Source organism: Callionymus lyra, chromosome 4 (genome assembly GCF_982586985.1).
Source record: "Callionymus lyra chromosome 4, fCalLyr1.hap1.1, whole genome shotgun sequence".
NCBI lineage: Eukaryota > Metazoa > Chordata > Actinopteri > Syngnathiformes > Callionymidae > Callionymus > Callionymus lyra.
The window spans coordinates 29,262,336-29,284,306 of record NC_141821.1 but is presented as its reverse complement, the minus strand read 5'-3'; the positions used below and the strand labels follow the sequence as shown (position 1 = coordinate 29,284,306).

Sequence of the window (21,971 nt, the reverse complement as noted above, 5' to 3'; positions counted from 1 at the left end):
CTTATAACAAAAAACCTTAATAGTTGACAAAGATCTGACTTTATTTTCATGTTCAGCAGGTTTTGGAGTATAAGTGAACAAAGTTTCATGTATTTTTACTGTAGAAATATTGATTTTATTGTCAATTTAGTACAGTTTATTAATGTCAATGTTAGTCAAGCACAATATATAATTATTCTTATAACAAAAAACCTTAATAGTTGACAAAGATCGGACTTTATTTTCTTGTTCAGCAGGTTTTGAGTATAAGTGACCAAAGTTTCATGTATTTTTACTGTAGAAATATTGATTTTATTGTCAATTAAGTACAGTTTATTAATGTCAATGTTGATAGCACAATATATATTAATTATAACAAAAACCCTTAATAGTTGACAAAGATCTGACAAAGTGAACAAAGTTTCATGTATAAACAAGAAAGAAAATGTTTAGATTTGTAGAAACCTGAATAAAAGATTCATCATTTTACTTTCAATTTACAAGAGTGGTTTTCTCTTGGACATGTCTTCATTCTTCTTCACGGCTACCGTAATGTTCGGTCATTAAGGGTCGTATGGCTTGACTGCAATTAATTTAACAGCCATGTAGTGGCTGTTAAGGTAAGGTAAGGTAAGGTAAAAACCTTATTGATTGAAATAGTTTTTTTCCAATAGCCAGCAATTTTTCATAAACAATAAAAAATAATGAAAAAAAAAAAAATAAGAAGAAGAACATAAAGAGAAAGAACAAGATGACACAATCTAAAGATAAAGACAAAGAACATAGGTCAAAGAAAAACAACAAAGACAAAGGATACAATAAAAGGTTATATGAATTGCAATTGCAAGACTTACAAGTCAGATTTTTGCAGATTTTGTACTACGATTGTCTGAAAATAAACTTGTGAGTGGTGAATCTGTGTAAGACTTGTAAAATAAGAATACTTGTAATTGCTGATCCACATGTAAAATTTAGTTTCACACTCAGAAGTTTTACACATGTTTTGTTTTGTTTTGTAAATTAAAATGATATATTTACAAATATAGTTACAAATATGACTTTCACATTTGTGGATATAAAAAAAACACACACACAACCATTAAATACTTACAGATCCCACTATCAAAAGTTACAAATATACTTAGAAAAATATTGCTCCATTACTATTTGCCTTAATTTGGTTAAACAATATCTCAATATACAGAGACCTGGTGGAGAGGTTTCAAATGACTCACACTCTTGACTCTTTTAATACATACGATAACATTCTATGTAAAACTTTCTTTACACCTCATGTTTACTCCAACTTCTACCTGACAACGTAAGTCACAGGTCACCCATGCTGCACCTGCCACCTGCCACCTGACGCCTGATGCCTGACCTGACTGCGTGCCTCCTGAGCCGGGACCTTCCTTTCATCAATCCCTTCAGTTTAGTCCCTCACAATGACCTGTTTCATATATGATGGTCACTGGTACCTTTGAGCCTCTCCACCATGGTAAAGTATCGATTCAAGGAGGGAAACGAAAGTGTTTTTGTGGATTGTAACCTTCATCCTCTGTCTTTGTGTGACTCCTTTGGAGATACTTCTCTGTACCTCCGAGGTCTCCCATCCCTACCATGCTCTGGGAGCGGGTGATGCGGTTTGCAGGGGAGAAGTTTCCTTGGATGGTTTTCAGATGCATCTGCATGATTTCTCTGCTCTGCTTTGGATACCTCATTAGACCTTCAAGGATTCTCAGGTTTCCCTTCAAAACTTTCTCGAACGCTTCCTTCGGGACGTCAGGAAGTGTGTACTCTGGTTCATGGAGGATGTCTTCAAGTTCTGCTGTGTCCTTGTTCAGAAAGCAATCCTGGATGTACATGGCTGCAAAGAACTCCTGTATTGTCACATTCACAAAGACAAATACCTCTGTTTTGCAGGGCACATCCTTCCCTCTCAGTATTCTATTGCAGAACCCAGAGTACATCATCGCCTCGGTGAAGTCAACGCCACACTTGTCCAGGTCGCTCTCGTCAAAGCTGTGCTTCTTCTTCTGCAATTGAACAAATGCAAGCTTGCAAAGTCCCGATAGAAAATCCTTGTTTTTTTCTAGTGATTTCTTGTTTCTACCCTCTCCATACTTTCTACATCTGAGCTTTAGCTGAGCCAGCAAGAAATGCACCATCATTTCTGTGAGACTGTCGTCAGAACATGCGACAGAGTTCTCCTCAAAGAGAAGGGCTGAAATGGAGCTAAAGAGCGGAATCTGGCACATGGTGCTGAAAGCGGCTGAAGATCGCATGTGTGAGATAATTGCATCTGCAGTGTCTGGGTCTGAAGAGAACCTTCTCCTGAAGTACTCTTCTTTTTGAGGAACGCCAAATCCTCTGATTCCCATCACCATATCAACATATTTTGCAGGGATCTGAAGAGAAGCCATTGGACGGGTAGTTATCCAGAGTTGAGCATCAGGAAGCAGAGAACCTTTAATGAGGTTCACGAGAAGATTATTCAAAGTTGTAACTTCGCTCACTGACGCTATGTTGGGAGAGTGAAAGTCGAGCAGGAGTTTGTTCTCATCCAGGCCGTCCAAGATCACGATTACCTTGGCTCTGTTCAGGTCCTCCGGCTCTATCAGCCCATGGAGGGCAGGGCAAAAGTCTGTCACAAGTTGGTCCAAGCTTTTTTGGCCCTTGACCAAGTTAAGCTCTCGAAAAGCGAAAGTCAATATAAAGTCAACGTCTCTGTTTGTTTTGTCTTCAGCCCAGTTGAGAATACATTTCTGCACAGATGTTGTTTTCCCAATTCCAGCTACTCCCTCAGTTACTATAGTTCTAATAGGCTTCTCTTGGCCAGGTCCTGGTTTCAGGGCATTTTCAAGACTGGGCAGGAACCTGTTGGATAATTTCTTCTCTAGAGGACACTTATTTGTGCTCAACATGTCTTCAGCTTCACCCGTCACCACATCTGTGTAAAAGTTCACCTCTTCTGGATCAGACATGACTCCCAAGGTTTTGGCATATTTCTGTCTCATGAACAATTTCAAATGTTTCTTTGCAGAAAGAATGCCAAACCCTGCAATGAAAAACATTTGTTTGTATTCATCGCTGTCCATTCATATCAGAGGATATAAAACATATTTTAAACACCAACACTAATGGTTAAATATAAGACATTTGAGTTTCACCTGTTTCATCGCATCCCAAACGCTGCATAAAACTTTTGGTACTGCCTTCCACGGACTTATTCATCTCTTCTAGGGCGTTCCTGCAGACAAGAATATATACTATAAGATGAATTAATTCAGTCAATGGATATTTGAGTAATATCGCAATATCAAAACTACTAGTGTTTTTTCAAGCAAATAATTCATCATTATTAATTAACAAATGACAGTTAGTTAACTATTTTTAACTTTTTTTTTTTGCATAATCTCTTAGTATTAGTATTAGTTTTTGCTGTTGAGTATTACCATAGTGAATTTGAACATCCATCATCGCCCATGGATGAGTACTTCTCATTCAAGCCGGACTCCCGTGACTCCCAGTCCACCATTGGGCTAAGATATGACATTGTTATCCTTAAATTCAAATTTGATCAACATTTATTGACTTTTCTTTGAAAGACTGCGTTACCCATTGAAGTCCTCAATCACGGAGGAGTCGCTCCGACTTTTTCTTTGACCGCTTTTCACCTGTGGACTACAAGAAGAGAAGATGTATAAACTGCTTTATAAATAAAGTTGAGTGGAGTTGAGTTTCAGTTTCACTGACAGTTATCAGTAAAGATGATCATCTCAATACTAAGAAATAAGTCAAAAAAAGTAAAACAAGTAAAAGGTCCTAAAAACTGCTTTACCTTTTCGTTTGGTCCAAGTTGAAGTCCTCGAGTTTAACCATTGACCGGTCACTCTCTGCACAGTTGAAGCATCTAAAATTACACAAAGAAATATATAAATATGATTTAAACTTGTCTTTCATCGTGGAAAGCTTGAATGCCGCCGCCTTTACTGATAACTGTAAGTGAAATTGAAACTTAACTTTATTTATAAAGCAGTTAAAAAACAACAGCAGTTTATACAAAGTGCTGTACAAGAAACACACAAAAGTGTCACTGAAATAAGCTCAGTTAAAAACACTAAGATAACATTAATAAATTAATTTTAAAAAAGTTTAAAAAGAAGTAAAGGTCCTAAAAACAGCTTTACCGTTTCGTTTGGTCCAAGTTGAAGTTCATGGGTTCCATCATTGACACGTTACTCTTTGCAGAGTTGAAGCATCTAAAATTACACAAAGAAATATATAAACATGATTTAAACTTGTCTTTCATCGTGGAAAGCTGAATGCCGCCGCCTGCTGGCAGGAAGGCTGATAACCATCTTTACTGAGAATCGAAAGTGAACCTAAAACTTAAAACTGATGGATGGGCGTGTTCAAGTTGACTATTTACATTTGAAAAAACGATTTACCTTGATGTTTTTAAACCTTTGGGTATTTTCAAATACGTTTTAAAATCAGGTTCAATATTATTAACTAATTAAAACATCTTTTTTGTCTTTTACATGTAATATAAAGGCAGAGTTTAAATATATCAAATGTGAATTTGTCGTAAACAGGAAGGGCGTGTTCAAGTTGACTCTTCAAATACAAAACCTACCCGACGGATAAACGACTGGTCGACATGTTGAGACGGATCTTGTTCAGCCTCTTTTTGCCTGCAGAAAAAAGAAAAATGTTTACTGTAAATTTAAAAAAAAGAGAATGCCCTTTTCCTGGTCCTGGTCTCTCCACAAACATGCACTACTGCAGAACAAACGCATGCAAACATTTCCAGACGTGCAAAACATTCAGTAGTTGACATATTGTCAGAAAACGCTTCACATATTATACACAGCAGAATTGTATGTTAAAATGCGTAGCTACGAACTTTTTTAAATTGCAGAAGCTCTAGCGATTTCTATCAAACAATAACACAACAACAACAGCCGTATTACATTTTGAAACGAGAATCAGAAAACGAAAAGCGGGGCATTTTTCTTTTTTCAATATATGCACATTTTTATATTTCCAATAAAGGAAAAAGGAAAAATGTGCACATATTGAAAAAAAAAGTTTAAAAGCCCCGCTTTTCGTTTTCCGGAAGATAGACGGACCAAACCTCTAAGTACCTTTGGAAATGTTTCTCAGCTGCTAAAATTATTGGAGAAAAAAAATCATCCAAGTCGTACCGACTCTCATCGCAAATAGTTCCGGATTGAATGTTTTCGCCCATAAGATGTATTTCCCATCCCTCCCCGGAGGAGGAGCCCTGTTCTACGAAGTCACGTGATTTCTCGAAAATTGCACTATAAATAAAATATATTATCAATAATAATAAGATACCTTCTTATATTATCTTCTTGCCCATAACGTTCAACATGATTCAGATCAGACAAAAGACAAACATGCAGCCTTTAGGCAGTTCTTTGTCCAAAAGTATGGCAGGGCTATGTAAAAATAAGTTTCATTTCCCAGCTCGTCAGCATGTATATCATTCAAATTCATGGAAATCACATGTGATTAAATCACTTCATTTTCATAAGCAGAATTGTACATCCAAAAAGTTATTGTGAGTTGGATACATGCAAAGTAAAAATAAAAACACCCAAAATTAGATGTAATTACCTTGTTTTATCCATGATTGCTCCTGGTTACTTTCACCCACTGGATCAAATTTACAGATTTGACACCTCAAGGTAATCCAAATGTTTTAATTGGCAAACTAAATATAATTACTTTAATTGTTTCGTAACATTATGAAACAACTTTAAATGTCCATGAAGTTTTATTTGACATTTTTTTTAAAGATGAGAGCACAATGTGATGCACATGTAATTAAGTGATTTTATATTTGTAGAGCGCTTTTCCAGACCAGGGTCACAAACCGCTTATAAAATCAAAACAATACTCAATAAAATAAATACTTAAAAGGTCAAGGTAACACCGAGAAGAACACAGGAGTTCCAGAAAAAATGTCCAAAAGTATGGCAGGGCTATGTAAAAATAAGTTTCATTTCCCAGCTCGTCAGCTTGGGGGTTATTTCACAACCTGATCATCAAGTAGCTTGTTTAGAATGTACTTTATGGAAATCACATGTGATTAAATCACTTCATTTTCATAAGCAGAATTACATTTTTTTTTATTCATAACAAAATCTTAAAATTCAACATATCCACAGTAACTTAGCACAATATTATTCATTGTAACTGAGAGCATATTGGCTCACATCTCATATTTTCTAATGTGTGGATGATCATGATTCTGATGCCTTGTCGACCGGTTGCGCCTGGTCCTCCCACGATGAAGACGTGAAACCCGTGGGGGCTGATATAGAGTGAGGAGCAGGGGTGTAGCCAAGACCCTGGTAATGACCGCTCAAGGAAGGGGACGATGGCATTGACGTGGCTGCCACGGCAACAGGATCCTGGGAGGAGGCTCTGAGAAGACCAGTGTGCTCCGTGTGCTCGGGTCGAGCTGCTGTACCAAAGTACATCTTGTTTGGGCGACCGAGGAACGTTCGCCCTGAGAGAAGGTAACAGGGAATTGAATGAGCTCATGTTCGCAAACAGGACTCAAAAGTCTGCTCAACAGATACTCACCTACGTGTCGCACTTGCTCAGTGACGTCAGCTCTGATGTCAGAGAAGTCCCACATGGCCAGAAAGCTGTCGAAGCAAGACCCTTCTTCCGCCTCCTGTTAGCAAAATAAGAAAATCATCATCAGACTAAAGGAGGTTGTGTTCACATATTCATCGTCTGGTTATTCCAAATGATTGTTTTTTTTTTGCTGTTTTGTGTTTACCTGCACATACGGCTTGTACGTGAAGGTGTAGTGGTGAGCAATAGCTGCCAGAAACATTTCTATGCAGATGATGAAGTCCTAAAAGATGAAGAAGGAAAGGAAATGTGTCATTTATTTCATTGTTTTTTTCTAGACGGAACATTTTCAGTTGCATTTCATCTGAAATGCTTGAAGGGTTTTTTTAGTATGTGATTCCATCCTTGTCAGCTGACATTTAACTATGTAAATACTGTGGGTGTGTGCTTTGTGGGTGTATGAACTGGCGTGTGTGTGTCTAGGGATCATCACCTGTAGACCTGTGGCCACAGCCTCCACACTGTCCCAGTCCCAGGTGTGTTTATCTGAAATAACACCAACCTTGACCAGGATGGCGATCAACACCGCTTGCCTAAAGAGAGGGAAATATACTTATTTAAAATCTATTAATTCCCCAGAGTTCCCACGATTGTGCTTACCAGAACGAAACAAAGACCACGAGTTTCACACAGAGGAACTTCCCTACAGGCTTGATCGGAGTCAACTCATCCCTGAGCGCTCTGTAGAGCAGCACCAGGCAGTACATGGCAAACTAGAGACACAGATGTTGGTTTTTATTTGACGTTGCATCAAGCTGGAATCTCACTGTCAAGTACAGTTGATTTCAGGAAGTGCTTACCAACTGAGATATGTTGTTGATGATGACCAGGTAGGACCAAGCGTTTCTAAAACTGAAATTTGCTTCGTCGTAAACGCCACACAGTTGACAGATACTGAAACAGAAAAACAATTTTTACGGCCACACCCCAGAATATGACAGAAATTATAGGTTGCTCTTAAAGAAAAGTAGTTAAAATGTCAAATGTGGTTCATCAAAAATCTTACAGGGCGATCACCGTGGTCACAGGCCTGACCACAGTGTACTGAAGGACTCCCAGCTTGCACCTGAACAGCAGCACCCTGTGAAGAAAAACAAATTGAATACACTTTTGTAGTTTCATGTAAGAGTCACTTCAAGACTCAAGAGTCTCTTACTCTCCCATGGGCCATGCCGGGCAGCAGCAGAGGGGGGGCAGGTGAGGCTGCTGCTGCTGGACTTCAAGCATCAGAACTAAGCTTGGGTACTGGTTACTCAGGAAGTTTAACAAGAATATGAGAAAGTTGTAGATGACGTAGGCCTCGTAGCATTCCCTGCAGGTGTCCACGTAGATGGCGAGACTTGGATACCGAAGGGCCAGCCACTGAGAAGGAAGAGACACGAAGGCTCACTTCTCACATTTTTTTGTTGTAAAGTGAGCGATGTGAACTCACACTGTCCAAACTGTAGATTGGCACCATCCATAGTATCCTAAAACAAAGATCGGCAACAAGACCATAATCATCAAAATATGTTGGGTTTTTTTGTTAACGAAACATTGATGAATTTGTGGATGTTGAAGCCTCTCCCAGGACTCTGCAAGCCCGGATATAACATTGAAAATCTACTGCTGTAGGACAGAAGCTGGCTGTGAATTTAAACCAGGAAGCATTGACCGCCACCCATACTTCCCCTTTTGTGAAAACACAAGGGCTTCATTATATTGTAGACAAAGGTTCTTTATAGAAAAAGAGAAGTATGACATGACCATAGTTCCTGTTTTCTTTTTTGACCAATCATAGATTTGTGTGGCATTATCATGTTTGAGGATTCAACATTCTGTCGTGGAGAATGTCTGAATGAGATTAGAAATGCTAGGAAAACATGGGACATGACTGTTCTCCTGGAAACACCCTGATTGAACTATGTAAATATCTGCTGCTTTGCAATAAGGTTTGTATGAAAACAAATGGGTTCCCTTGTGTTGTCGCTGGGTCAAGGTGAACAGCCTACGCTACCTCATATGTATTTCTGGAAGGCAGGGATTACATTTTAATAACAATTAGAAATGGTTCGATTACAGTTTAAATAGTTTAATTACAGTTAAAATAGTTTAATTACAGTTACAATGGTTTGATTACAGTTAAAATAGTTTAATTACCGTTAAAATGGTTGATTATCAGTTGATTTCAACTGTTGAAAATTGTTTGATTTAGAGTAGAAAATTGTTAGTTTTCAGTAGAAATTGTTTTAATTAGAGTTAAAATTCTTTAGATTAGAGTTGTAAATTGTTTTGTTACATTTGAAAATTGTTTGATTAGAGTTTAAAAAAAAATTGATTACAGTTGAAAATTGTTTGATAACAAATAAAATGTGTTTGATCGTAGTTTATAACTTGATTTACTCCTGTTAAAATTCTAAGATTGTACATATTCGATCTATACAATATAAAACTAGCCTATGATTAGAAGTGTAAAATCTTATAAAACTTCCAATTATACTGAAACTGATGTAAAGGACAAGATTAGATTAACATAAATGAATAATAATCAAATTAGGACATTGTTACGTTCATCGCTCACTTTATTCCTCTCTGTGGAGGTGGTCTAGTTGCAGTGTACTGTAAATACTTTTTGTGTTTTACATTTTGAGCAAATTATAGGCATTTAAAACTTGGTGGCCCATATGTATTCCCTGATGATATATAATATTGTATCACAATTTTAATGTTGAAGGAAACTAGAGAGTTACTCCTATGTACAATGAATATAGAATGCTTTGAATGTGATCGAAAGGTTTGAAGAAGTTCAAGTAAATCATATTTTAAATACTCTCTGGAAAATTCCCCCACCAAGAAGTATATGACAGACCTAAGGGGATGAATCATAGCAGTATCAGACTGTTGGTCACCACCTCAGCATCAAGTATTATTACAAGTAACAGAAACTGAAAAGATGAGTAGTTGTATGAGTTCGGCTCCACCTGATGATTGGTCTCTGCAGCTCCGGCTGTGTGAAATGGACAATGTGTTGCAAAATCCCCCAAAGAGATATGGGGATGGTCAGAAAGACGAAGACACCGGCGATGAACCACGCTTTGCTGTGAGTGCCCACCTGAGTGGAGACACACAAACACCTTTAAACAAACTCTTTCATCTGTGATTCAAACGACTGCCTGATCCAAACAGATGTCCTCAAGCATGTGATCCATATCAAGCCATGTAATGATAATATATAACATTAATTTGTCCTACGATGCTTTTGAAAACCGTGGCTGTAGTCTAACAGGTGAAGGTGTACCTTGTCCTTGAGCAGCTCCCAGATACATAGAGGCACAACGGCCACCAGCAGCAGGAAGTAAAGAACCAGGACCAGTGGACGAATCCATCTACGCCACTCTGCACATGAGCAAGGCATGATGCTGTCTTCTTCTGTTTGACTCCGATAACCAGCTTGTGTTGTCAAGGTGTCACCTGAAGCGAGACACAAGGGTGGATGTGTTTGAACTTGAATAGTACCATTTATTAACAATATTTAAAAAGGAAAAGTCATAAGAATTCGGGTTGCTAGTGATGACAGACCGGTAGAGGAAAACACAGAACATCACTCATGAATTATAAATTATTTTTGTTGTACATACAGTATAACAACGGAAGTCTTAATGAACTCAATGTTTCATTCGTCAAAACAAAAAAACAAAAAAACAATGATGAGGTAGAACGAGCCTTTATCACATATAAAACAAGACAAGACGTGATGATAAACATAACGAAAACAAATGATTCCTTCATCTACATTGACCAAAACTAGACAAAACATTATTGAATTTCGTTTAAAAACAGAGAGAATAAAGTTTTTACTGGCGAGTGTGGTGCCTTCAGTAGCGAAGGAATAGTTGTTGTGCATTCAATATTTAACAAAAATACAATACACGGTTCCTCGACTACAAAAAGTAGTTTAATTCTAATACTTTTAATAAGACCCAAATTATATATATATATAAATAACATAGTGACATTTCACTCAGTGTAACAGCTCTGGCCACTGACAACAGAAAACCCACTGCAGGTGTCACCACAGGAAGAGCAGACTTGTCAACCATGGAAAAGAAAATATGAATCTGTTTCGTTTCACCAGAAATGTCCCACACATAATTTCCTATGTGCATATGAAATGAATGTAAATGGATTATACATCTATATCATAAAGGCAAATTAAATACAGCTTTAAATGGAATAACTCCCAGAATTTACATGAAAAGGTACATCAAACTCTTTATATGATCTAAATGAAAAAAAAAAAAAAATCAGGCACACTTACGACTCAAAACAAAACATTCTCTACTTCTAGATTATATATCTTTTTTTAATTAAATCATAGCTACTGCTTTAACATGTGTGGCGGATATACTGTTCGACACAATCCCCCGAAAAGTTATCGATGTCAGCAAGCTTCCTCAGCCTTGATCCTGTCATACGTCAAACGAGGGCTTTAATATTGAAAGCGATCGGAGACGACAACAACCATTCAGGCCTGCTCCCCTCCTGTTACCAGGCAACGCATCTCTGCTCCTCCCGTCATCGGTTGGCTCCAGTCAACCCGATCGGGTTCCGGGACTCTTTCCTGTCTCCAATTCTAGTTTCCATCCCGGCGTGCCAACATCAGAGCCATCTCTTGTGCACTTGGTTCGGGGAGCAACCCTTGTTTTTGTCCTCCTGGTTCTCTGTGTTTACGCTGTGCGTCGCTGTCACGTGGTCCGGCATCATCGTTGTGTCATTGTATATTATGTTTGATTGATTTCTTAAATTTTGACTATCGACTAATGGTTAGTGTTTAACATGAAATTTCCCCGAAATTTTTAATTTAAAAATTTAAAAAAAGGATATTATTTTAGTAGTGATTACTTGACGTTACTATACCTAACGAACACAAGATGGCAGCAAAGCACCACAATATTTAACTGCTGCATCACGTGTTTAATTTTCTAATTTTCTATTTATTTTCGTTAATAAACATGTCATGGGGGATAGTAGACCTTAAGCGGAATCAAAGCACAGTGATAACAACTTGTCAAGATTGACATTTGAAGTTGTCGTCTACTTATGACGTAATGTCTGGAAGACACGCGTGTGACACACGAGACAGGTAAACCGCGTGGCTGTTCAATACCTGAATATTTAGAGGTGGATACTCGGACTCAATTCACACAATACACAGCAAGTATTTGTACACGAGGAAAGCAAGCATCAGTGTGAGCGCTGGAGGCCAGATGTCTGCAGTGCTGCTGCTTAGGACGTGAACGATGACGTCAAATACAGGGTCTTAAGACCATGTGTCGGAAAATGCGGTTATGTTTACAAGTGATAAACAAGTTCTTGAAACCAATATAAGGGCAGTTAATACAACCTAATCGCTTTGAGAAAAACGAGCTACACATTTTTCCTTTTCCATATATTCACATAGATGTCAAATATTTGTAATACTTTGAGTATTCATTATTATTTAGTAACAAGTTATTTAAATTTCAGCACCAAATATATATATATTTTAAATTAATTTCTATCATAATTATCTCGGTGTTTTTCCTGTTTCACCAAACATGCTGATTCCTTCAACATTAGTTGTGATGTAATTGTAAGTCTCTATGATTGTAATCATTCATAATCTCTGTTCCTTATCTTATCACTGGCACCTTTGTAGGTCATAATATCCAGAATACACCAAACATCTTCTTTGATTATTAACCAACCATCCCACGGGTCACATGAAGTAACTTCCAGATTTGGCCCTGGCTTTGAGTTTCACACACATGCTACAGCAAATCGTAGAACTATGGTTACTTTCACATCCTGTATATTTTGTTTGAGTAGTTGTTTTTCTTGATGCGACACTAAAAATATTTGTATCTCTCTGAATCCCTATTAAGAGAATAATCTGTAGACAATTGTGTCATTCATTTAAAAAATAAATTTCACATTTAACCTTAGAAGAATACAGCTAAGATACATTTAAATACAGTTTTCATCAACACTTCAACAGAAAAAGAAATGAGTGAAGTGAAAATTCGAGAATCAAATCAGAGTAAATGATTTTAAATAAAAATGAAAAATGGGACAGCCAAAAGTATCTACAGACAAATACTTTATTTCATTTTTTTTATCAAACAAAAGTCCATAATGTATTGAATACAAAACAATGTTCAAATATACGATAGAAATAAATCAGCCTGTCCTATAAGAAACAAACAAAACATTGTAAGAATTAAAAAAAAAAGAAGTAAATACACTAAATATAATTAAATAAAAAGTAACATAAAAAGTTTATAAAATAAAAAACTCTTATATAAAAAAACAAACAGAAAAGACATCCGATTATGGTTAGTATCTTTATATTGACCCGTATAGATCTTTATTTCGCTTCATCCTTGGATTCTTCATTGCTGACGAGTCAAGTATTCGTGACATAAGACGAGTGATGGAAGAATACAATATGAAAGTGAAGTATTTACAGTTTTAAAGTACAGAGATCTATGACTCAACTTCATTGATAGTCATGACCTGTAAGATTTGATCTCTGAGTCGAGGGGATGTGGAGTCTCGGGGTCGCAGATGTGGCTCAGTGGTTGGTGTGCTTGTACTGCAGGCTGGTCCCACGGTGGAGAGGCAGCAGACTGTTGGAGAGAGAGCCAGAGTAACACCAGCAACACAGACACGACTGCAGAGAGAGAGGGAGCAAAGATTTAGAACATTTTACTCACCATTGCTCTAAAATCACAACACATTTTTCAAGGTTCTTCTTGCTCTTGTAAGAAGTGAATTGTTGAAGCAAGACCTTCACTGACATAATCCACTTTGTTCTGGAGGTTCTCTTACGAGAAGACTGTTTGTTTTACTGTTTTTATTTTTCAATATTTTAAACACTTGCCCTGTTTAGTTGGATTTTATTTCCATTGTACTTTCTCCACAACCATTAAACACTCAAAGCAAGTGTTTATGATTAAAAACACTTTTCTTTAAAGAAAACTAAATCAACTTTAAACTGATACTAATGTGGAGTTGTCTAATGTGGATTATTATTACTTTATTATTATTTTTATTTTTTTGTAATGTCTCTATTTTATTTTATTTTTCTTAATTTAATTTATGTTGTTTTGTGTCTAATGTCAATGTTTTTGCAAAAAATGTGAAAAACCAATAAAGATAAATAAATAAATATTTAAGTTTTGCCAATAAACACTTTTATTTAAATTAAATTCCTGTAACATTTAAATTCAGGGGTTGTAATTTATAAATTTACTTATTTATGTAAAAAATCATGTGTAATATGTACTGGTCTAGACAAAAACAAAACAAGTTTATGTTAAAAACCTTTTTCCCTCCATCATTTTTACTTTCTCCTTTTTAAATAGTGGTTTAATCGACAGCCCAATATGCTTTGTTAAGATTTCAAGTTTATTTCGACAGCTGTAATTTGATTCATTTCAAAGTAAAAACTGATATATGATCTACATGTGATCTTGGTATTAAACATACAGTATGTTGCCCTTAAAACCTCTAAATCATTATTAAATCACACTTTAATCCAAGTCACAAACAAAACTTGTTTACCTTGTTATCATTTTCATCAGTTTTGATTTCATCAATCATACTAAGAGTAACTTATCTAGCCTAACCCGGGGTCATGGTTTCTAAATACATGTCCAAAATAAGGAAGTCCTTCTCTGCACTTGCAGAAGTTGGAAAGTCATGTGGAGTAAACTGACCTTCGGATGTGAAACTAGCTTCGACTACAGCTTGTTAACGTCACTCCTCCTCTATGTTTAGATGTTTTAAGCACGTCCTCTCCTCCCTTTCACCTTACAGCCTCCAAACATGTCCACAGTGTCTAAACATCTTATCTTTTCTCAGTGTGTCTCTTCATTTCTCCTCTTGGACGGCATGAAATCTCACGCCCTTTGACCCTCTGATGTAGATAAACACTTTTAGCCCCTCATCACCACACACCCTCTCAAAAATAAACTCCTGGTCTTTACCTTGAAACAGTTTTTGAACTTCTTGGACACAAAGAAAAGTATTATGGGGTTGATGCAGGAGTTGACGGTCGCCATGTTAATGCTGAAGTAGTCAAGCACCAACAGGAAACTGCAAGATGTTTAGAATAAATGATTAATAAATGACCAACAAACTGTGGCGACGCTAACTATGGAGTGTGAGTTCACTTTAAGAGGTCGCAGCGGTGTGCATCGTTGGATTTGTAGGCCATTCTCTTCAGCAGGCGGCTCAAGTGGAGAGGAAACCAGCACAAGGCGAAGATCAGGACCAGAGAAAACACCGCCTTGGCCACCTCCCTCCTCTGAAGAAGAAAATATTCACACGACTCTCCATTATTGTTATAACGATTCATCTATCAAGATTCAACATCAATAATCAGAACTTCATAAACCATCATTCCAATCATCGGGTAACATTATTGCACATCATCTTTCCAGGTCATGACACAAAACAGTTCATTCACCTGCTTCAGGTGGTCGTTCAGAGACATCCTCAGGCTTCCCTTCTGGTGCAGCATCTCACAAGTCATGAGGCCGTAGAACACAGCAGAGAAGACAACGGGAACGCAGAAGTAGAACCCGAACAACCAGAAGTCTTTAGCGTCTCGATAGAACTGAAAAATGAAGTTGTTATTAGTTAATTTTAAATTAATGATGAAGTCTGTCTGATGTTTATTACAAGTGACGGAACACGTGAGTATATTCCATGTTGGAACATTTTTAAAAAAGGTCACTATCAGTACAGATAAAAGACAGAAATACGAAGTAAAAAAGTAGAGCTAAATAAACAGAAAGATTGATAAAACACTGCAGTCTGAAAAAAAAGTAGCAGGAAGAACGAAGTAAATTAAAAATTTTAATTAATTAATTTTTTAACATCCATAGAAATGCACAACATATAAGCTCTCATAGTAATACATAACATATAACTATATCTCATATTATCCATATTACACAATATAACATGAAATAGTACATACTCAAAGATGTCCATATAAAACATAATATATACACATATATACTACATTATTATTAATATCATCTACATACATCTATACCATATAGTACTTTAATTCAATCTAACCAACAACAGTATTTTTTTTCTTGATTTAAATTTTTCAAAGATCAAAAGGCGGCGCTCTCATCTCATAATTTGAGAGTCCGTGGTTAGAAGAGAAAGAGTGTAGTTGAGAGAGGCCATCTTTGAATTCCTTTTTGTTTTTATAAACCCTCATCAGCCCATTACTAGTTTGTTCACATGTGCAGAGGTTTGAAAATGTCAAATACGTGAAGATATCTTGAAGTAAATAATGAAATAGAGGAACGCTCACGGTCATGAAGGGAGTGTGTGCCTCCAGCATGCACGTTCTTATGGTGACGTTCTTGTAGTCAAAGGTGACCATGTTGAAGCCGATGGCCTCTGGCACGGCCAGCATCGCCGACACCAGCCAGATCAGCACGATCTCCACGGCTGTCACCATGGGAACGCCTGTGCCCTGGACACGAGACCATGATGCAACAGCTCGATACCTGCCGTATGGATAACGTAGTTATGCGGCGTTACATCTCAGAACTGTACCGAAGTTACCTGTCCAGACTGAGAGCGCACAGGTTGAGCACTGTGATGCCCACTGAAGCTTTCTGCAGGAAGGGAAACAGCTTACACAGGAAGAGACCAAAGGGGCTGTCGGCGAACGGCCACTGCATGGCAAGAAGCTGCACACAAACACATCCTATCAGTAAGCAGGTTATTTAAAAACTTTTATCAGTCACACACTCTGCTGCAGGAGGCCTTCCTGGTGAGGAGATACTCATGGTGACGAGAAGATCATCTCAGATTCACCCAGTGCGTTCAGAAATAAAACTAGGAAAGGTTGAGGATCAGCAACTCCACGGTAAGCGATCATGTGACGTACCTTGTAGACGTTGATGGGAATGTCGATGGCGATGTAGATCAGGTCTCCCAGAGCCAGACTTGCTATCAAAGCGTTGGGTCCGTTCCTCATGCCCTTGTTCCGGCAGATGATCCTGAGCAGCGTGGCGTTTCCGATGATGCCGACCGTGAAGATCAGAAAGGACAGAGCCGTGTTGATGAACTTGAAGGCCAGCTGGATGGAGGTCTGGTGCACACAGTTGGGCACGAGCATCGGACGTCTCTCGAGCGTCACCGAAGTGTTCGTGACGTGAGGCTTCCTCTCATGCTTGTGTCTGTGTTTGATGGGGTTCTTGGACTTTCTGAGTGAGGGTTCCAAAGAGTCCGGCTTGTGGATGGTTTCCTGGACTAGGAGTCGTTGTTCACCATGAACATGGGGGTCATTCTCTGGTCCGTGCGATGGCACATTGAGGTCCATGGCACTCACGATGATGCGCGACAGATCCGCTGATTCATTGTTATGACAGAGAACGAGATCACCGCGGCACGAGAGAAGCAGTAGGACTGGAAGCAAGCAAGATGAAAGTAGTCTAGACTTCATTTTGTGGACAAAACGTGGGCTCGAGCTCACTTCTGGATGGTGCAGAGGAAATTAATGTTTTGAGAATTAAATTTCAAAACAAGGTCTTTGTTTTTATAAATCCTCTAATTAGAAGATTTAGAAGTTTCTTGGGAAAGTAAAAGCAACTATGGTAACGTTAACACCAAAAAGCCCCTTTTTTTTTCTTTGAGATTTTAACTCATGAATGGATTCATAGTAGTTTGGCCCACGGAATCATCTGCAAACACAAAAGATTAATGATGTTTTTAATGTTTTAAAATGTTTAAAGTCCAGATGATTTTCTAACATGATATTTGACTTTCATGTGAAAACTATATTTTTTCTTAAAACCATTTCAACAAGTAATGCAAATGTTCAAACAGATGAAAAATGATGCTGAATCGTTTGGGTTGATATAAAATACAGCCTCAAATGATTCCATACTGTACATACACATGAAGTATCTCATTTTATACATTTAAGTAAGAGTTATTTTTGGATTACAAAAAAATGTGATCATTAACGAATTTTTAGAAACATGATTTGAATCTCACCTGTCACCGTTCTCCTGAATTTGAGTCTCCTAATGATTTAATATCTTCCAGCTTAAGTGTGTAGCTCGAGGACAAATGCTCTCCCTCCGAGTCAAAGACGAAACAAATGAAGTCTTGACAGTGGCAGCTGACTTTACCTTCCCACCATTAGACCTCCCTCCCGAACCCCCCCTTCTCAGATCCCTCTCTGTGTATTAGAGGAGACGTTTTAAACACAGTGGAAATTCCCATTAACTTACGGATATGAAGTGAGAGAGCGTTTACTGACACATAAACACACACAAGTGTGTTTGAACCCTAATAAATCACTGGTGTGGATTCACTGACTGTAAAGTTCACAAGGAGCTTTACTTTATTGATTCATTTGAACAAAAATGAGGCCAGACTGAGCTTATATTAGCAAACAACTAGGATAGGATGAACACTGGTGCTATAAACACAATAGCTCACTAAATATATAACTAGTTTTAAAATGTCCGTCTTTCCTCTTCTTGAATCTCCTTGAATGGTGGATAAACAGTTATTTTCTTACCCAGAAATAAATCTCTTTTTTATTATTAACTGTATTACAAAGTAAAAATATGGCTCAACCAATAGTACATTTAAGTACTAATAATTATAAAATACTAAATCTTCTTTATAGTGACCATATTTTACCCCTAATAGCATAGTTCAAGCTGAACAAGACCTTAATTACTGATTACTAACAGGTAATAAAGAAGTAATTAAAGATTAACTTTGGTGAAAATTAACTTCTTTCTATTAACCCCCTTATTAGGTGTAATTACCATGAGTGTAATAATTCACTATTAGTAATACTTATCTTTTAAAGGGCAAACTCAAAAGTAGACTAGTATTAAAATCATTCTAATGACTCAAAAATAAGTATGTGAATATGTACAGCATTTAGGATTATGTTAATATATGTTTTTTTCCGAGTAGAAAAAGAATGTTAAGTGTAAAAAATGTCATGTTTTGTCATGATTTTCTTTTTAAACTTGTTTTGTATGACTCTTCTGCATCCTGAGCTACACGGCGCCTGTTGCTCTCAAAGCAGCTGCAGCTCATCAGACAATCATCAATACAGCAGCAGAGCTTACAGCAGAGACACATTTCCTGCAGCAACAGGCGCCAGATTATAATCGTCACTCCCAGGTATGTTCATTCTCTACACTCATGGATTACAATTCTTTCAGTTTTTTGTTGTTTTTGTCCTCCTTGGGCACAGACCTACTTTTTGTTGTTTTATTTTTGTTCATTCCGTTTTTGCAGCTCTAGTCTAAACTGGCACCCCTGTACATTTTCATGATTTTCCTTTATAAATCATTGGTTTGTTTGGATAAAAAATTCCAGTTAAATATATTTTATAGGAGACAAACACGGTGATATTTGAGAAGTGAAATAAAGTTTATATTATTTACATGATACACAGGTGAGTCCAATCATGAGAAAGGGTATTTAAGGAGGCCAATTGTAAGTGTTTCTCCTCTTTGCATCTTCTCTGAAGAGTGGCAACATGGGAGCCTCAAAACAACTCTCAAATGACCTGAAAACAATGATTGTTCAACATCATGGTTTAGGGGAAGGTTATAGAAAGCTATCTGAGAGATTTAAGCTCTCAGTTTCAACTGTGAGGAACATTGTGAGGAAATGGAAGACCACAGGCACAGTTCTAGTTAAGGCCCGGAGTGGCAGACCAAGGAAAATCTCAGATAAACAGAGGCACAGGATGATGAGAACAGTCACAGTCAACCAACAGACCAGCTCCAAAGACCTGCAACATCAACTTGCTGCAGATGGTGTCACTGTGCATCGTTTAACTATTCAGCGCACTTTACACAAGGAGATGCTTTATGGAAGAGTAATGTGGAAAAAGCCTTTTCTCTGCACACGCCACAAACGGGGTCGCTTGAGGTATCTAAAGCACATTTTGACAAGCCAGCTTCATTTTAGAATAAGGTGCTGTGGACTGATGAAACTAAAATATAGTTATTTGGGCATAACCAGGGGCGTTATGCATGGCGGAAAAAGAACACAGCATTCCAAGAAAAGAACTTGCTGCCTACAGTAAAATTTGGTGGTGGTTCCATCATGCTGTGGGGCTGAAGTGGCCAGTGCAGGTACGGGGAATATTTTTAAGGTTGAGGGGCACATGGATTCATCTGAATATCAGCAGATTCTGGAGAACAATGTCCAAGAATCAGTAACAAAGTTGAAGTTGCGCCGGGGCTGGATCTTTCAACAAGAAAATGATCCTAAACACTGCTCAAAATCTACTAAGGTGTTCATGCAGAGGAACAAGTATAACGTTCTGGATTGGCCATCTCAGTCCCCGGACCTGAATATTATTGAAAACATCTCTGAAGAAGAAGGAGGATGCAAAATATTGAGTAATTTTTCTTTTGTGATGCCTAAATGTATGCACATGCCTAATTTTGTTTAAATAATTCTTGCACACTTTCTGTAAATCATATAAGCTTTATTTCACTACTCAAATATCACTGTGTTTGACTCATATAAGATATATTTAACTGGAATTTTTATCCAAACAACCAATGACTTATAAAGGAAAATCATGAAAATGTTAACTTAAGTGTTCAAGACAACCACCCAAGCTGAGTGAACTGCAGCCTGACGTTAAATCTAACGTAGATAGACATGTGGTGTATTTACACTCCCTACAAAGGCATCGCAGGATAATTGACAAATTGCACTTGAAGATCATTAACTTGAGAACAAACAAGCCAAACCTAAAGCTCATATCAAAACGAACATTCAGGAAACAACATCTCACTCTCGTCTGCTTCTGGTTTCCACTCCAAACATGTAACTTTAATGAAGATCCTTTGACTCTTTGAAGAATATACAAACACGTCCACCACAGTAAACCCAGTTTCCATCACAGCTGTGCAGACAACTTGAATAACATCTGTGGGGATAAATAAAAAGATAAGCAGGAAAAAAATGTTTTTCTCTTTCGGGAAATCATGCTAGAAATTTTACTTTTATTCTCATATCTGCTATTTTACAAGTCAACTAGGTGTAAGAAAGTATTTCTGAGATCAGTCATTAAAGAGTTCTAGAAAATGATATTAAATGCAATTAAAGAAAAGATTATGTCAATTATGACTCAAGAAACATATTTTTAAATTGAACTATTAATTTAAATGAACAGAAAAACGACTCTTTATAAGATTCTCAGCCATTGATCATAAAAAACATTATTGAGTAATGATTTGGAAGGTGTTTTATTTATATATCTTTATTCAGCTGTTGCAGTCAAGCAGTGGAATGTTAAGTGGCAGTTTGTTAGTGAAGCTGTTGGTTACAGTGTCACAGTGCAAAGGGGAAGTCTAAAAATTGCATGGAAAACTGTCCACCGGACATGTTGGCTATTTTGCGAATTGTTTTGGAATCCAGAAAGAATTGCTGCTTGGGAGTTGCTTGTGTTGTTTCATGTCCATGTTCTTGCAAACATCCCTTTTCTCTACTCACTGTGAGAAGTGGTTTGATCATTTAATAAGGGCTTATATTCCCTTCAAACATTCAATAGGCATCAGAAGTATACTTGCAAGTCGAAGAATAATTATTAAATAATAAATGAACAGTGCATTAGTCCAAAAATGTATCTTAGTTCTCTGTGAGTTCATGCTTCTGCAAGTTCTTTGGAAGATCAATAGTCAGCTGCACTCACTTGTGGACAAACATCAATGAAGTTCTGAGGATGCTTCACCAGGGCTATGTCATGACTGCAGGGCGTAAAACCATATCCAATACATTTTTCTTTAAAGTTAAATATATCCTCAATGCCTGGGTATAATTTTAAAAATAGTAAGAAACACAAAAACATGCCTAATATGTTTTATTTGGTATTATTATCAGTGTGGCAATATTATTATTAGTATTTAGTATACAAAAACAAACGGTACTTTATGAGATTATTTATTTGATATTTCAGGTGAAGATTAACACCATATCAACTGGAACTCACAGCTTCTCGGAGGAAATTATATCGATGCCGGAAAAGTCCGTTTGAGGAAGACTACTGACATCTAGCGGTGACTTTTTTAGTTGCAATGACCTACTGTTCCGTCCACTGTTTTACTAATACAATTGTTTTTGTGTTTAGTATTTCTAAGCTTAGTTAAAGAGGTACATATGAATAGCATAGCGCTGTTCATACTTTATTTTTGTTTTTGTGAAAAAATGATATATTTTACAATGTAATTGGAAAAATGACAAACGTTTGGTGTCAAAAC

The 21,971-nt window shown here is 37.2% G+C and overlaps 3 protein-coding genes across 8 annotated transcripts; all 3 read right to left on the bottom strand.

Annotated features, from left to right (window-relative positions):
• Positions 1-16: 16 nt before the first annotated feature.
• LOC148082443 (NACHT, LRR and PYD domains-containing protein 3-like) lies at positions 17-5,226 on the bottom strand. 4 transcript variants are annotated; one of them, XM_087789620.1, is made up of 10 exons: positions 5,130-5,226; positions 4,619-4,676; positions 4,170-4,241; positions 3,821-3,892; positions 3,598-3,663; positions 3,435-3,521; positions 3,150-3,229; positions 2,946-3,037; positions 1,890-2,015; positions 17-1,814 (listed from the first exon to the last, which is right to left on the bottom strand). In XM_087789620.1, the coding sequence occupies exons 2-10, from the start codon at positions 4,642-4,644 to the stop codon at positions 1,491-1,493; spliced, it is 945 nt and encodes a 314-aa protein (XP_087645746.1). In that variant the 5' UTR covers positions 4,645-4,676; positions 5,130-5,226; the 3' UTR covers positions 17-1,490. The 4 variants fall into 4 exon arrangements, with proteins under 4 accessions (XP_087645746.1, XP_087645744.1, XP_087645745.1 ...); XM_087789618.1 differs by having other exon boundaries at positions 1,890-3,037; XM_087789619.1 differs by having other exon boundaries at positions 17-2,015.
• An 897-nt stretch (positions 5,227-6,123) lies between these two features.
• Positions 6,124-11,348, bottom strand: LOC148082442 (transmembrane protein 184C-like). 3 transcript variants are annotated; one of them, XM_087789624.1, is made up of 12 exons: positions 11,186-11,339; positions 9,935-10,107; positions 9,618-9,748; positions 8,090-8,126; positions 7,814-8,019; positions 7,664-7,738; positions 7,458-7,551; positions 7,258-7,370; positions 7,091-7,190; positions 6,803-6,880; positions 6,601-6,694; positions 6,124-6,523 (listed from the first exon to the last, which is right to left on the bottom strand). In XM_087789624.1, exons 2-12 carry the CDS (start codon positions 10,049-10,051, stop codon positions 6,255-6,257), a joined length of 1,314 nt encoding a protein of 437 aa, XP_087645750.1. In that variant the 5' UTR covers positions 10,052-10,107; positions 11,186-11,339; the 3' UTR covers positions 6,124-6,254. The 3 variants fall into 3 exon arrangements, with proteins under 3 accessions (XP_087645750.1, XP_087645752.1, XP_087645751.1); XM_087789626.1 differs by lacking the exon at positions 9,935-10,107 and having other exon boundaries at positions 11,186-11,348; XM_087789625.1 differs by lacking the exon at positions 11,186-11,339 and having other exon boundaries at positions 9,935-11,176.
• Positions 11,349-13,225: 1,877 nt separating this feature from the next.
• On the bottom strand, positions 13,226-17,035 carry LOC148082441 (endothelin receptor type B-like). The gene is made up of 7 exons (XM_087790207.1): positions 16,601-17,035; positions 16,273-16,400; positions 16,016-16,214; positions 15,149-15,298; positions 14,853-14,986; positions 14,667-14,775; positions 13,226-13,348 (listed from the first exon to the last, which is right to left on the bottom strand). Exons 1-7 carry the CDS (start codon positions 17,033-17,035, stop codon positions 13,250-13,252), a joined length of 1,254 nt encoding a protein of 417 aa, XP_087646333.1. The 3' UTR covers positions 13,226-13,249.
• Between the last annotated feature and the right edge of the window lie 4,936 nt (positions 17,036-21,971).

Coding starts and splice junctions, on each gene's coding strand:
- LOC148082441 (XM_087790207.1), bottom strand. CDS start 17,035: ATGGACCTCAATGTGCCATCGCACGGACCAGAGAATGACCCCCATGTT. Junction 15,299..16,015: donor CACACACTCCCTTCATGACC/GTGAGCGTTCCT, acceptor TTCATTTTTCAG/TTCTATCGAGACGCTAAAGA. Junction 13,349..14,666: donor AGTTCAAAAACTGTTTCAAG/GTAAAGACCAGG, acceptor CTCTCTCTGCAG/TCGTGTCTGTGTTGCTGGTG.
- LOC148082443 (XM_087789617.1), bottom strand. CDS start 4,644: ATGTCGACCAGTCGTTTATCCGTCGG. Junction 3,664..3,820: donor AACTTGGACCAAACGAAAAG/GTAAAGCAGTTT, acceptor CTCTTCTTGTAG/TCCACAGGTGAAAAGCGGTC. Junction 3,230..3,434: donor GGATGTTCAAATTCACTATG/GTAATACTCAAC, acceptor TCTTGTCTGCAG/GAACGCCCTAGAAGAGATGA.
- LOC148082442 (XM_087789624.1), bottom strand. CDS start 10,051: ATGCCTTGCTCATGTGCAGAGTGGCGTAGATGGATTCGTCCACTGGTC. Junction 8,127..9,617: donor CTGCAGAGACCAATCATCAG/GTGGAGCCGAAC, acceptor TCTTTGTTTTAG/GATACTATGGATGGTGCCAA. Junction 7,371..7,457: donor TCAACAACATATCTCAGTTG/GTAAGCACTTCC, acceptor CTGTGTCTCTAG/TTTGCCATGTACTGCCTGGT.